Source organism: Alosa alosa, chromosome 21, assembly GCF_017589495.1.
Source record: "Alosa alosa isolate M-15738 ecotype Scorff River chromosome 21, AALO_Geno_1.1, whole genome shotgun sequence".
NCBI lineage: Eukaryota > Metazoa > Chordata > Actinopteri > Clupeiformes > Clupeidae > Alosa > Alosa alosa.
The window spans coordinates 8217219-8232036 of record NC_063209.1 but is presented as its reverse complement, the minus strand read 5'-3'; the positions used below and the strand labels follow the sequence as shown (position 1 = coordinate 8232036).

The 14818-nt window shown below is 42.1% G+C and overlaps 3 protein-coding genes and 1 pseudogene across 8 annotated transcripts in view; all 4 read right to left on the bottom strand.

The window, feature by feature from the left end:
* LOC125286799 (protocadherin alpha-C2-like) overlaps window positions 1-14818 on the bottom strand; it is a 176173-nt gene that overhangs the window by 148896 nt on the left and 12459 nt on the right. Inside the window, exon 1 of one of the 6 annotated variants that reach the window (XM_048232107.1) lies at window positions 3395-5979. The exons of 3 other annotated variants lie outside the window; for them this stretch is intronic. In XM_048232107.1, the coding sequence (XP_048088064.1) occupies window positions 3395-5752 (2358 nt within the window). In that variant the 5' untranslated portion in view covers window positions 5753-5979. Of the gene's footprint in view, window positions 1-373; window positions 2863-3394; window positions 5980-14818 lie in introns of those variants that run through there. 2 more of the 6 variants (XM_048232099.1, XM_048232092.1) reach the window with 2 other exon arrangements.
* On the bottom strand, window positions 7233-8235 carry LOC125286789 (protocadherin gamma-A4-like; the record flags this gene model as incomplete). Its single annotated transcript, XM_048232066.1, has 1 exon — window positions 7233-8235. A coding segment is annotated over one exon (936 nt), but the record flags the coding sequence as incomplete, so codon positions are not given.
* On the bottom strand, window positions 9001-12107 carry LOC125286788 (annotated as a pseudogene).
* Window positions 12616-13838, bottom strand: LOC125286808 (protocadherin beta-4-like). The gene has a single exon (XM_048232112.1). The coding sequence runs from the start codon at window positions 13730-13732 to the stop codon at window positions 12707-12709; it is 1026 nt and encodes a 341-aa protein (XP_048088069.1). The 5' UTR covers window positions 13733-13838; the 3' UTR covers window positions 12616-12706.

The window sequence follows — 14818 nt, the reverse complement described above, 5'->3', positions numbered from 1 at the left end:
GTCTAGACTGCAAGTGAATGTCACATAAGCAAGCATCACATAACTTTCCGCAGTGACACCACGCGATTTTTCTGTGCATGGCAATTTAAAGTATAATATCGTCTGCCAAATGCATATCACCTAATACACTGGAGAGAAAAGATTCACGCAACACCAACACTCAGTTTTAACACCTCTGATAGTTGCTGATCTCAACGCATCTTCAGCACCTGCGCTATGGACAGCAACATACCCAGACATCAGATGTACCAGATGCATCAATTCAGCAGGATCAGCTTTTCAATGATTTTCAGTTTCATATAGCCATTTCAATGTGCACATTTGAGCTAGTCTGTTTCAAACTTAAAAGCGTGTAATTATTTTGAACCCTTACCTCTCCAGATGCTCTACTCCTGCGATCAGGTACAACCAGAGTATTCCCATTGCTGCCAGGAACTATAGTAGAACCGATACTCATTCTGGGCCCAACCAGCATGTATCTTTTATCACCAGATCTGTACTGGATGCTGTGGCACAGAGTTCCATCATAGTTCGTGTCTTGCAAATACTTGGACGAATAGTCTTTTGGTTTTGAACACTGCATTACAACCAATACCACTATGCTTATGAGAAACAGAAAGGAAACGGATCCCAAAGTAATTATTAAATAAAATGTGACATTGTCTTCGCTCATGTCTGCTGCGGCATTGTTGACCTCAGATGCAGAAAAGGCCTCTTTGGGCTCCACGGCGTTAATAATAACTGTCGCAGTTGCAGAAAGTGAAGTGTTCCCATTGTCTTTTACCAGTATGACCAGTTTGTGCTGAGGCTCGTCTGTCTCTGTGAATGGTCGAATGGTCCTAATCTGTCCAGTGTAACGGTCCAAACCAAAGAGTGTGTGGTCGCTAACTTCTTGAATAGAAAATAGTAACCAACCGTTGTATCCTACATCAGCATCATACGCTCTCACTTTGGTCACCAAATGGCCAGCTTTTGCATTGCGCGCAATTTCTTCCACGCCTTCAGCTGACCCGTTAGCACTGACTGGTGACAGAATCACCGGTGCATTGTCATTTTGGTCCAGAATGAATACATGCACCGTCACGTTACTACTAAGGGGCGGCCGTCCAGCGTCCATAGCGAGTACATTGAACTGAAAGGTCTTGGTTGTTTCAAAATCAAAACTTTTTAGTGCGTAAACATCTCCATTCTCAGAGTTAATGTTCAGGAAGGACACTACTGAGTGGTCTGCTCCCTCGCCTTTTATAATGCTATAAGCTAGTTGGGCATTTTCATTTTGGTCTAAATCTGACGCGCTGAGAGAGAATGTCACAGCGCCAGGTGTGTTATTTTCCACCAAATAAAACGTATATGGACTGTGAGAAAAAACAGGACTGTTGTCATTAATATCTGAAATATCAACACCAATAGTTTTCTGTGATGACAGGGGAGGATCTCCTTTATCTACAGCAGCTATAGTGATTGTATAAACAGAGGCAGATTCTCTATCAAGCCGTGACTTTGTGACTAAAGAATACATGTGCCTTTGAAATGATGGTTTTAATTCGAAGGGCACGTCGTTTTCAAGACTGCATATAACTACACCGTTGTCACCCGAATCCTTATCTGATACACTGATTAAAGTTATCGTTGTGCCAGGCTTCACGTTCTCTGGGATTTCGCCAGAGAGGGACGTAACATCTATTTCTGGCGCATTGTCATTCACATCTTTGACATTAATAATAACGCTAGAATGCCCAACCAAAGCCACCTGGCCTTTATCGGAGGCTTGCACGTCAATCTCATAACTGCTCTTCTCTTCAAAGTCAACAGCTCCTTTAACAGTTATCTCCCCTGTGAAGGCATCTATCTGAAATATATCAAGAGCTTTATTTTTAAGACTCTGATCAAATGCGTAAATAACCTGTCCATTTTCGCCTTCATCTAAATCCGTGGCGCGCAGTGTAACAACTGATGTACCCGGAGGAGCATTCTCTGCTAAGTTGACTGTATACACCTGTCGCTCAAAGACAGGTGTATTATCGTTTATATCTAAAACAGTTATAGAGATATTTACAGAGCCCGACTTCTCTGGCTTCCCTCCATCATATGCTGTCAGCATTAGAACTACTTCTGGTTCTTGCTCTCTGTCTAGCGGCTTTTTCAGTATCAAGAAAGGGATCTTTTCCTCGCCACGAGATTTGACATCCAGATCGAAGTGATTATTCGAACTGAGGGAGTACTTACGAAGAGAATTCACTCCTACATCAGGGTCACGCGCTGCATCTAGGGGGAAGCGCCCCTGGACGGCAGCATTCTCAGATATTTCCAAATGCTTTTCTTTTTCGGGAAACACAGGTGAATGGTCGTTGATATCCATTATCTCTACTTCGACATAATGAATTTCTAAAGGATTTTCCACAGCGATTTTTAAGTTGATGAAGCACTGAGAGTTTTTCTCACATATGCTCTCTCTGTCGATATCTCCGTATACATACAGCGCGCCATTGTCTTGGTTTATCTGCAAAAGATTCTCCTTTGAGCCTGACACAATACGAAACCTTCTTTCGGTCAGTGTGTTTACATCAAATCCCAAATCCTTTGCTATGTTTCCCACGAAAGTGCCCTTTTTAGACTCCTCCGGAACCGAGTAGCGAATCTGCCCCGATGCTCCATGACAAAGGTACATAGAAACAACACAAAGCAGCAGCACTTCCACTCTCCCGAATGTCGGTCTGTTCCGTCCGATCACCATGATGCCACGCATTCTTTCTTAACCCACATCACCAGGTCCGAAATCCAATTGAAACACGCTGACCAAACTAATTACATTCACTACGATAAACACACACGTGAGGTATCTCAAAAAAAGACTATCCGCCGTCTCTGTGACACTTGGTGTAATGGACGTCACATTAAAACTGATTCTGAGCACGCGCAAGAGATAGGAGGAGTTTAGATATGTCCATGTGAAACCATTTCATATACCTTAAGTTGTATTGCAGCGACCCCAGATGATACAATAATACAAACGCAGAGAAACGCAGTGGAAAATAGATTGTGTAGATTGCAAGTCAATGGCACATAAGCAAGCATCACACAACTTTCCGCAGTGACACCACGCAATTGTTCTGTGCATGGCAATTTAAAGTATAATGCTCGTCTGCTAAATGCATATATAATACACAGGAGAGAAAAGATTCACGCAACTCCAACACTCAGTTTTAACACCTCTGAATGTTGCTGCTCTCAACGCATCTTGCGCTATGGACAGCAACATACCCAGACATCAGATGTACCAGATGCATCAATTCAGCAGGATCAGCTTTTCAATGATTTTAGCAGGATATAACTTTTCAATGTGCACATTTGAGCGTTTTTCGTTACATGGCGTATAATTATTTTGAGCTCTTACCTCTCCAGATGCTCTACTCCTTCGATCAGGTACAACCAGAGTATTCCCATTGCTGCCAGGAACTATAGTCGAACCGATACTCATTCTGGGCCCAACCAGCATATATCTTTTATCACCAGATCTGTACTGGATGCTGTGGCACAGAGTTCCATCATAGTTCGTGTCTTGTAAATATTTTGATGTGTAGTCTGATGGTTTTGAACACTGCATCACAATCAGCACAATGATACTGATTATAAAAAGGCCCGAGACTGAACCCAGAGTGATGATCAAGTAAAATGTTACATTGTTCTCGTCTTCACTTGTCACTGTGTTCTTAGTATTGGAGGCAGCAAACGCCTCTTTTGGTTCCACGACATGCACAATAACTGTAGCTGTTGCAGAGAGTGAGGTGTTTCCGTTGTCCTTGATGAGAATAATCATTTTATGCTGAGCTTCGTCCGTTTCTGTAAATGACCTAAGTGTTCTGACTTGTCCAGTGTAGCGATCCAAACCAAAGAGAGTGTGGTCGGTTATTTCTTGAAGAGAAAATAGGAGCCAGCCATTGTAACCGATATCTGCATCGTAGGCCCTCACCTTGCTGACTAAATATCCAGGATTCACATTACGCGGAACCTCTTCTACACACTCAGCGGAACCATTAGTATTTATTGGGTACAAGATAACTGGAGCATTATCATTTCGATCTAAAATGTACACGTTAACAGTAACGTTGCTACTGAGTGGCGGGTTTCCCGAGTCCGTGGCCACTACATGGAATTTGAAAGTTTTCATAGTTTCAAAGTCAAAGCTTTTAAGCGCGTAGATATTCCCGTTATCAGAATTAATATTAAGGAAAGCTGACATATCATGTTGTAAACCGTCGCCTCTAACTAGATTGTATGCGATGTCAGCGTTTTCATTCAAGTCTTTATCAGTTGCTCTCACGGACAGTATGCTTGCACCTGGATCATTGTTCTCCATTAGATATAGTTCAAGAGGATTTTGAGGAAATTCTGGCGCATTGTCATTTACGTCTGATACCTGCACGTTCAATACCCTGGATGCTAACAGAGGAGGCTGACCCAGGTCTGACGCGGTAATTGTGATGTCATAGAAAGATGTTTCCTCTCTGTCCAAACGTGCCTTTGTTACGAGGGAATACATGTTTTCTTGAATGGAAGGTTTCAACTCAAAACCCACGTTTTCTGACAGATTAACTGTTACTTTTCCATTGGGACCAGAATCCCTATCTGTAACACTGATTAAGGCAATAACAGTCCCTGGTTTAGAATCTTCTGGAACTAGGTTCAGCAACGAGGTAATTTCAATTTCTGGCTTGTTGTCATTTACGTCTTGTATCTTAATGATGACTCTGCTTTCTGCTGCCAAAGGAGGCTGCCCTTTATCTGTGGCCTGCACGTCCAGTTTAAAAACTTCTGTATCTTCAAAATCTACCTGTCCTTTCACGGATATTTCACCTGTTATTTTATCCAGTTGAAATATGTCATAAACTTTACGTTTCAGGGTTTTTCTGAGGGCATATTCAATTTCCCCGTTCAAACCTTCATCTAAGTCGGTAGCATTAACTGTAAGGACTATTGTTCCAGGTGCAGTATTTTCTTGTATTGTGATCACATATGTGTCTTGACTAAAGACTGGACGGTTGTCATTCGAGTCTAGGACAATAATGCTTATATTTAGACTTCCAGACTTTGGTGGATTTCCACCGTCTATTGCCGTAAGAAGCAATCGATGGTTCTCTTTACGCTCTCTGTCCAGCGGCTTTTTCAACACTAAAAACGGTATATTGTCTTCATCGCCTTTCCTGAAATCAATTTCAAAATTATCATCCCTGCTCAGTTTGTAACTGCGCACCGAATGCACGGCAGTGTCAGGGTCTCTTGCTGCATGTAGCTGGAAGCGCGTTCCGAGGGCTGTTTGTTCCCCTATCTCAAAATGTTGCTCTTTTTCTGGGAAAGTAGGAGAGTTGTCATTTACATCCGCAATTTCCACTCCAACATAATGTATCTCAAGGGGGTTTTCGACGACTAGTTTTAGGTTAATCAAACAAACTACGTTATCACACAGCTCCTCTCGGTCGATGTTATTACTGACATACAATACGCCATTGTTCTGATTTACCTGAAACAGCGCGTCATTAGATCCAGAAACGATACGAAATCGTCTCTCTTTCAATGTACTGACATCAAGTCCCAGATCCTTGGCAACGTTTCCAACGGTAAATCCCTCCTTCACACCTTCTTGAATAGAATACCGTATCTGTGCGGACACACGATCCAAGAAAAGCAATAACGAAAACAGCCGAATAATCCACCAGCACTCCATTCCGCGCCTTTGTTCTTTGCATCCCATCATGAATGTCGTAGACTACCTGGATATCAGATGCCTTCGATTAGCTATTAACACACCCCAAAATATGTGCTGAAAACCCGGCGCATCGCCGTTAAATACGAGATGAAATCATTACAACACACCGCATGTCTGTCTTTAGTAAAACGGACGGTGCATTTCCCTGTCTTTGTGTGTGAGCAGCTCTACGTAGTCAAGGAGGCAGAGCAAAGCGTTAAGCATTTTCTTGTGTAACACTGACACCACTTGGCATACTACAAGTACAACAAATGCCACATCTCCGCAAAATAAGTGAGTTAAAACACAAGGGTAAACGTAATGACTCCAATACTTCTAACACATATCCAAGCATCTGACCCGGTAAAAAATCCATCTGTGATATTTAGCTTGAAGTAAACCCAACGGATGCATTTCAAATGTGGCTCAGTGAGACATGTTGTTAATGCATTGTGCTTTTTGTGTGTGTTTTGTCGCACTTGTATCACCATTGCACGCTTGTAGTATTATTTGAACTTCTCTTACCTCTCCGGATGTTCGGCTCCTGCGATCTGGTGCGACAAGAGTATTTCCATTACTTCCAGGAACAATAGTGGAGCCAATGCTCATTCGGGGACCAACTAGCATGTAGCGCTTGTCTCCAGATCTGTACTGGATGCTGTGGCATAATGTCCCATCGTAATTCGTGTCTTGTAAGTATTTGGAGGAGTAGTCTGTAGATTTGGAACACTGCATAGCTATGAGCACTACGATACTGACGAGAAAAAGCACTGACACCGAGCCCAAGGTGATAATCAAATAAAATGTAACATTACTCTCATCTTCATTGCTTACTGTGCTTTTGACATCGGACGCTGCAAAGGCTTCTTTTGGCTCAACAACGGTGATTATTACTGTTGCTGTAGCTGAGAGTGAAACATTTCCATTGTCTTTGACCACTATGGTCAGTTTATGTTCAGCCTCGTCTGTCTCTGTAAATGACCGAAGAGTTCGTATCTGTCCCGTGTACCGGTCAAGTCCAAAAAGAGTATGATCAGTAACTTTGTGAAGTGAAAATAGTAACCAGCCATTGTACCCTACATCTGCGTCATAGGCCCTCACTTTCGTAACAAGATGCCCTGCGTTCACATTTCGTGGAAGCTCATCAACACCTTCTGCAGAGCCATTGGCACTGACAGGAGACAGAATGACTGGTGGGTTGTCGTTTTCATCAAAAATATACACTTTTACTGTAACGTTACTGCTGAGAGGAGGACTTCCCGAGTCTTTTGCAAGAATCTGAAACTGAAAAGTTTTTACTTTCTCAAAGTCAAAGCTTTTCAACGCATGGACATGTCCGTTCTCAGCGTTAATATTTAGAAAAGAAGCCATGTCATTCTGCGTCTCCTCGTTTCTTATAATGTGATATGTAATGGCAGCGTTCTCATCCAAGTCTCTGTCAGACGCCGTAACGGAAAATATACAAGCGCCAGGTGCATTATTTTCGTCCAGGTAAAGCTCTATAGGATTCTGTGGAAATCGTGGACCGTTATCATTAACATCTGATATTTCTATTTTCAAAGTTTTAATGAAGACAAGGGAGGTTGACCAAAATCGGTTGCTGTTATTATTAATTCATAATGTGAAGTCACTTCTCTATCCAACTGTCCTTTGGTCACCAAAGAGTACATGTTATTTTTAAATGATGGCTTCAGTTCAAATGGTACATTGTCCGGTAGAGAACACATCACTTTCCCGTTGTCGCCTGAGTCTTTATCTGTTACACTTATGAGGGAGATAAATGTCCCGGGTTTGGAATCCTCAGACACGATATTAGAAACTGAGGTCACGTCAATATCTGGGGTATTGTCATTTACGTCAATAATCTTGATAATGAGACCGGATTCCACTGTTAAAGGTGGCTGTCCTTTATCGGATGCCTCCACGTCCAATTTATATATCTGAGTATTCTCATAGTCCACTTTGCCTTTAACTCGTATTTCACCTGTTATGCTATCTAGCTGAAACACTTCATATACCCTAGGATTTAAATTTCTACCGAGTGCAAACTCGATTTCCCCATTTGAGCCCTCATCCAAATCTGTTGCTTTTATTTTAATTACTGTTGTTCCGACAGGAACATTTTCTTTTAGATCAACAGCATACGTCTCCTGACTGAATACAGGGCGGTTGTCATTTGAGTCCAGGACTGTAACAGTAATATTAAGGGTCCCTGATTTCGGAGGATTTCCCCCATCTATCGCTGTCAGCACAAGCCTGTGTGTACTTTGCGTCTCCCTGTCAAGGGCTTTCTTCAGAACAATGAAGGGTATTTTTTCTTCATGTCTCTCCCTGGTCTCAATGTCAAATTGATCATTCTGGTTAAGTTTATAAAAGCGAACAGAATTACTTCCCAAATCTGGATCCTGTGCGCCTTGAACCTGAAAACGTGTCCCCGCAATTGTATGTTCCGCTATATCAAAATGCTGTTCAGTCTCTCGGAATTTGGGGAATTATCATTTACATCCGTGATCTCCACGTCTACATAGTGAATTTCCAGCGGGTTCTCCACAACAATCTTTAAATTTGTCAAACAGGCGCTGCTTGCACACAGTTCCTCTCTGTCAATCTGTGTATGCACGTATAAAATGCCATTGTTCTGGTTTACCTCGAAAAGAGGCTCCTCTGATCCTGAAACGATGCGAAACCGCCTTTCCACCAAAGAACCAGTGTCAAGACCCAAATCCTTTGCAATATTTCCAACAACAGATCCCCTTTTCACCTCCTCCGGAACAGTATATCGTATTTGGGCAGAAACTGGTCTCCCGATGCACAACAACAAAGCGAAGCACACAGCAACCTCAAGTAATTCCATTTGCGTGTTTTCCAGTTTCCCATCCTGAAGGAGTTGGTTTAAACGACGCCAGTCTGATGAAACGTTACGTTTTAAATAGCTAATACGACATTATACTGTACAATCTTTTCCCGCGAGTAGCCTACAGATTACCGAAGATAGACTTGCATGCCACATAGCCTGTTCGTACATGAACATTGATGTGGGGTGGAACAAAACGCATAAAGCAAACCGGAAAAGGGGGAAGGACTTTGCCTTCCACTTTTACTTTGGGTAACACTGACATCATGTGGTTTACAAAATTGATACTGAAAATTCAGAATGCAGTTTTATAGCTAAATGTTTTACTATTCACAAGTTAAATGTTCGAATTGCCTTGTCAGTACGTCATCGTTTGGAGTAATGTATGGCCAGTGCCTGCAAACTAGTAGGTCTACATGTAGAGATCAAATGAGTAGTTGATTAAAGATTTCACTATGTTTGAACAATACAACGCCATTATTCATGTTTCCCTTCGCATTTACGCAACAATGGTATATCTGCAACATGTTTCCTCTCGGGGCGCACCAACATAAATAACTCTCCATCCACAGCTGTCGGGTGATGTGCGAAGTGACAGCAGCAAATACAATTTCAGTTGCAGAGGAAGACAACATTCAGTATTCAGCAGTTCAGAACCTAGTTTCTGTACAGTCTGAAATGTGACCACAAACTAAAATAAAATGCGTGCACACTATTAATTCGTAACTCCTATCTGTGCATTGTGAGACGTCATTTTGCAAGTGAATCTGGTGAAATAAACCCCATTTCAAAGTTAGTTCACAACGATGGTAAATGTCAGAGCAAAGAACTCCATACCTCCATACAGAACTGCAAGTACCATGTAAGTGCCCCTGTCCCCACTGGTGTCGTGTATACGAATACAATGAGTCTTGCTCAGTTTTGTTCATACCGTTTCAAGCCAGCATGCAGAGCAAATCAAGTCTTGTGCATTCTAAAACATTGCTTATTGGCATTAAGTTGTTCAGAGTAGATACAGACTCTTACCTCTCCAGATTCTCTCCTCCTGCGATCAGGAATAACTAGAGTGTTTCCACTGCTGCCAGGCACTATAGTGGAACCGATGCTCATTCTGGGCCCAACCAACATGTATCGTTTGTCTCCAGACCTATACTGAATGCTGTGGCACAATGTCCCATCATAGTTTGTGTCTTGTAAATATTTAGTTGTGTCGGTATGTTTTGAGCATTGCATTGCAATCAACACAACGATACTGACTATAAACAGACATGAAACTGATCCCAATGCTATTAATAAATAAAATGTCACGTTGCTATCCTCGTCATTGGTGACGGCACTCCTCACATCGGATGCTGCAAAAGCCTCCTTGGGCTCCACAAGAGTGACGATCACAGTAGCAGAGGATGAGAGTGAAACATTTCCGTTGTCTTTGACTAGTATAACAAGTTTATGTTTAGCCTCGTCGGTTTCCGTGAATGGCCGAAGTGTTCTTATCTGTCCAGTATAGCGGTCCAAACCAAAAGTGTGTGATCAGATAGTTCTTGCAGAGAAAAAGTAGCCAGCCGTTGTATCCTATGTCAGCGTCAGGCCCTCACCTTTGTGACCAAATAACCTGTGTTCACATTGCGCGGAGTCTCTTCCACACCTTCAGCAGAACCGTTAGCACTGACTGGAGACAGAATCACTGGGGCGTTATCATTCTGATCCTGAATAAATACTTTAACGGTGACATTGCTGCTAAGCGGTGGGTTGCCTGAGTCTTTGGCGAGAACTTGGAACTGGAACGTTTTTATGCTTTCAAAGTCAAAACTTTTTAATGCATGGATGTTTCCATTTTCGAGTTTATGTTTAAGAATGATACTACGTCCTGTTGCGTTCCCTCACTCCTAATTATGTGATATGTAATGGCGGCGTTGTCATTCGCATCCTTATCAGACGCACTTACAGAAAATATGGAGGCGCCTGGAGAGTTATTCTCCAGCAGGTAAAGCTCCAGGGGATTCTGTGGGAATTTTGGGGAGTTGTCATTAATATCAGATATTTGGACATTAAAGGTTTTAGAGGTGGACAAAGCTGGCTGGCCAAGGTCAGTGGCTACTATGGTTATATCATAGTCAGGCACAAGCTCTCTGTCCAGCTGTCCTTTGATTACAAGGGAATACATATTATCTTGAAATGAAGGTTTCAGCTCAAAGGGGACATTTTCTGATAAGTTGCAGATAACTTTGCCATTAACACCAGAATCTTTATCAGTGACGCTAATCAGAGAAATAACGGTTCTGGGTTTAGACCCCTCTGAAACCACATTGGACAGTGAAGTAACCTCAATGTCAGGTTTATTGTCATTCACATCAATTACTTTTATCATCACTCTACAATTTGTCGTCATAGGAGGCTGTCCTTTATCTGAAGCCGTAACATCAGCTCTATATACTTCTGTGTTCTCAAAGTCAATTGTGCCTTTCACTCGAATTTCCCCTGTAACTTTGTCTACTTCAAAAGTGTCATACACGTTTTGTTTTAAATTACCATTAAATGAATATACCACTTCACCATTTAAGCCGTCATCAGCATCACTAGCATTGACTTTTAACACGAATGCATTAGCTGGGGTATTCTCTTTGATAGATGCTGTGTAGACATTTTGACTGAATACTGGTCTGTTATCATTTATTATCTAGCACTGTTACAGTAATATTCATGCTTGCTGATCTAGGCGGGTTCCCACCATCGATTGCAGTCAACACTAAACTATGTTTAGATTTATGTTCTCTGTCTAAAGACTTCTGTAATTTTAAAAGTGGAATTTTGTTCTCTTCGCCATCATCACGCACTTCGAGTTCAAAATGTTCGTTGTGACTCAGTTTATAGAGACGCAGAGAATTTACACCGGAGTCAAAATCGCGGGCAGCCACTAATGGGAAATCCGCGCCCGGTAGAGTGTTTTCTGCTATTTCCAAATCTTGTTCTTTCTTGGAGAAGCGTGGAGCATTATCATTAACATCTACAATCTCAACCGACACATAATGTATTTCCAAAGGGTTTTCGACTGCTATTTTCAGGTTCAGCACACATGCTGAATTGCCATCGCACAGCTCCTCTCTGTCAATCTTCCTATGAACATACAACACGCCGTTGTTCTGGTTTACCTGAAAAAGAGCGTCCTCAGATCCGGAAACAATACGAAAACCTCTCTCTGCCAAAGTGCTAACGTCCAGGCCCAAATCCTTTGCAATATTTCCGACCACAGATCCGTCTTTCAACTCCTCTGGAACTGAGTATCGTATCTGTGCCCAGGCCGTCTCCTCCAAGCACAAAAGCATAAAGAGCTGTACAGCAATCCATGGATACGCCAGTCTCCTTTTTGTCTGCCGCCTCCCATAGCTACCGATTCCGTGTCTGTATTCTCTATATGTATGATCAATCTCGAAATCCGGTTTCAACGCTAACATTCAGCATTTTGCCGTGAACGGGAGATCGTGCGAACGTGCCTCATGAGCAAACCATGTTTTCTACTGCCAAGCTCTGAAATATTACACTGCGACTGAAACCAAAAAGCTGAACGACAGCGTAAATGGGCAGGGCTTAGCTTATCTCAGATGGATAGGTAGTGCAACACTGACATCAGCTGGTCCTCAGTATGAAATTCAAATTCATCTGTAGCTGTGATGCTGCTGCACTAACTGTTCAGTCTTCTTTAATTCATTTCAGCACCAAGGACAGAGACATATAGGCTGCACGTTTACTGTTATATGCATTCATATATTCACCTAATAATAAGTGTCTGCTCCGTACTTTCTAATATGCGTGGGACATATGATATGTGCATTTCCATAGAGATTATATTTTGGTCATTAAACATAACTCCAACAAACGTGCAATTGCATCATGATTGTAATCTGTTAAATCTTACCTCTTCGGAAAGCGTTCTCCTGCGATCGGGAACAACCAAAGTATTTCCGTTGCTGCCCGGTACTATGGTTGAACCAATGCTCATTCTTGGTCCAACTAGCATGTAACGTTTATCTCCAGATCTGTACTGAATGCTGTGGCACAGTGTCCCGTCGTAGTTAGTCTCTTGTAGATATTTGGTTGAATAATCTGTTCGTTTAGAGCATTGCATCGCAATCAAAACAACGATGCTGACAAGGAAAAAGCACGGAAACTGATCCCAGAGTTATGATCAGGTAAAAAGTGATGTCATTGTCCTCTGTCTCCCCGGTTGTTTTAACATCAGACGAAGCAAACGCTTCTTTGGGCTCCACTAATTTAATGATAACAGTCGCTGTTGCAGACTGCGAAACATTTCCGTTGTCCTTTACTAATATAACTAGTTTATGCTCAGCTTCGTCTGTTTCTGTGAAAGGACGAAGCGTCCGTATCTGTCCTGTATAGCGGTCCAACCCAAAAAGAGTATGGTCAGTAACTTCCTGAAGAGAAAATAATAGCCATCCATTGTATCCAACATCTGCATCAAATGCTCTTACTTTGGTTACCAAGTGGCCTGCGTTCACATTTCGAGCAATTTCTTCCACGCCTTCAGCCGAACCGTTTGCACTGACAGGAGACAAAATGACTGGAACATTGTCGTTTTGATCTAAGATGTATACATTCACCGTCACATTGCTGCTCAATGAGGGGCTTCCAGAGTCATTCGCCACCACTTGAAACTTAAACGACTTTGTGGTTTCAAAATCAAAACTTTTTAGCGCATGGATTACTCCTGTGTCAGAATTAACATTCAAGAAAGACGCCATGTCATTCCCCTCGCCTCTAAAAATGTGATATGTGATGGCAGCATTTTTATCCAAATCCTTGTCTGAAGCAGTTACAGAGAATATAGACGCACCGGGGACGTTATTTTCTGGTAGATACAGCTCAAGAGGATTTTGAGGAAATTGTGGTCTGTTGTCATTTACATCGGACACTTCTACAACTAAACTTTTGAATGCAGTCATTGGGGGAACTCCAAGGTCTTTGGCTTGTATCGTTATTTCATACTGTGACACCTTCTCCCTGTCTAAACTTGTTTTAGTTACCAAGGAGTACATATTTTCTTGTATGGACGGCTTTAACTCGAATGGTAAAGTGTTTGAGAGGCTACACAGAACTTTACCATTTACACCAGAGTCCATATCCCGAACACTAATAAGAGATATCAACGTCCCAGGCTTAGAATCTTCAGATATCACATTAGAAAAGATGTTACATCTATCTCTGGTTTATTGTCATTTACATCTTGTATCTTTATCATTACACGGCAGTCAGCAGTCATAGGGGTTGGCCCTTATCGGTGGCTTGTATGTTCAAGCTGTAAAGTTCATGTTCTTCGAAGTCAATTTCACCTTTAACTTTAATTTCACCTGTGACACTGTCTAACGTAAAAATGTCATGCACCTTCCGTTTTATGTTTCTGCTAAAAGAATATCCAATTTCCCCATTAACACCCTCATCAGCATCTGTAGCGTTTATGGTCATAACAATGGTACCAACAGGTGCATTCTCCGGTAAATCTACTGTGTAAACGTCTTGACTGCATGCAGGACGGTTGTCGTTTGAGTCAAGCACCTTAACAGTAATATTTAGGGTACCTGATCTGGGGGAATGCCACCATCTGTCGCTGTTAATTGAAACATATGCTGTTTAATATTTTCTCTATCCAGCGGTTTTTGCAACACTAAAAATGGGGTTTTATCTCCATATCCACTGTCTTGTAACTCCAAGTCAAAATGATCATTTGGAGCCAATTTATATGAACGTATAGAATTGATACCAACATCTGGATCACGAGCGCTCTGTAGCTCGAAGCGTGCGCCCTTTGGTGTATTCTCTGCTATTTCTAAATGTAAGTCTCTCTCTGGGAAACTCGGCGAGTGGTCATTTACATCGGTGATTTCAACACCAACATAATGAATTTCAAGAGGGTTTTCCACAACAAATTTTAAATTGATCACGCATGCCTCGTTGCCATCACACAGCTCCTCTCTGTCCAGTTTTCTACTGACTAATAAAGCGCCATTGTTCTGATTTACCTCGAACAGTGTGTCTTTCGATCCAGAAACGATACGCAACCGTTTGTCCAGCAAAGTGCTGGGGTCCAGACCCAAATCCTTAGCAATGTTTCCAACAACAGATCCTTCTTTAACCTCCTCTGCAACAGAATATCGGATCTGTGCTGAAGTCTGCTTCGCGAAACACAACAGCAAGTAGAATCCTAGTGC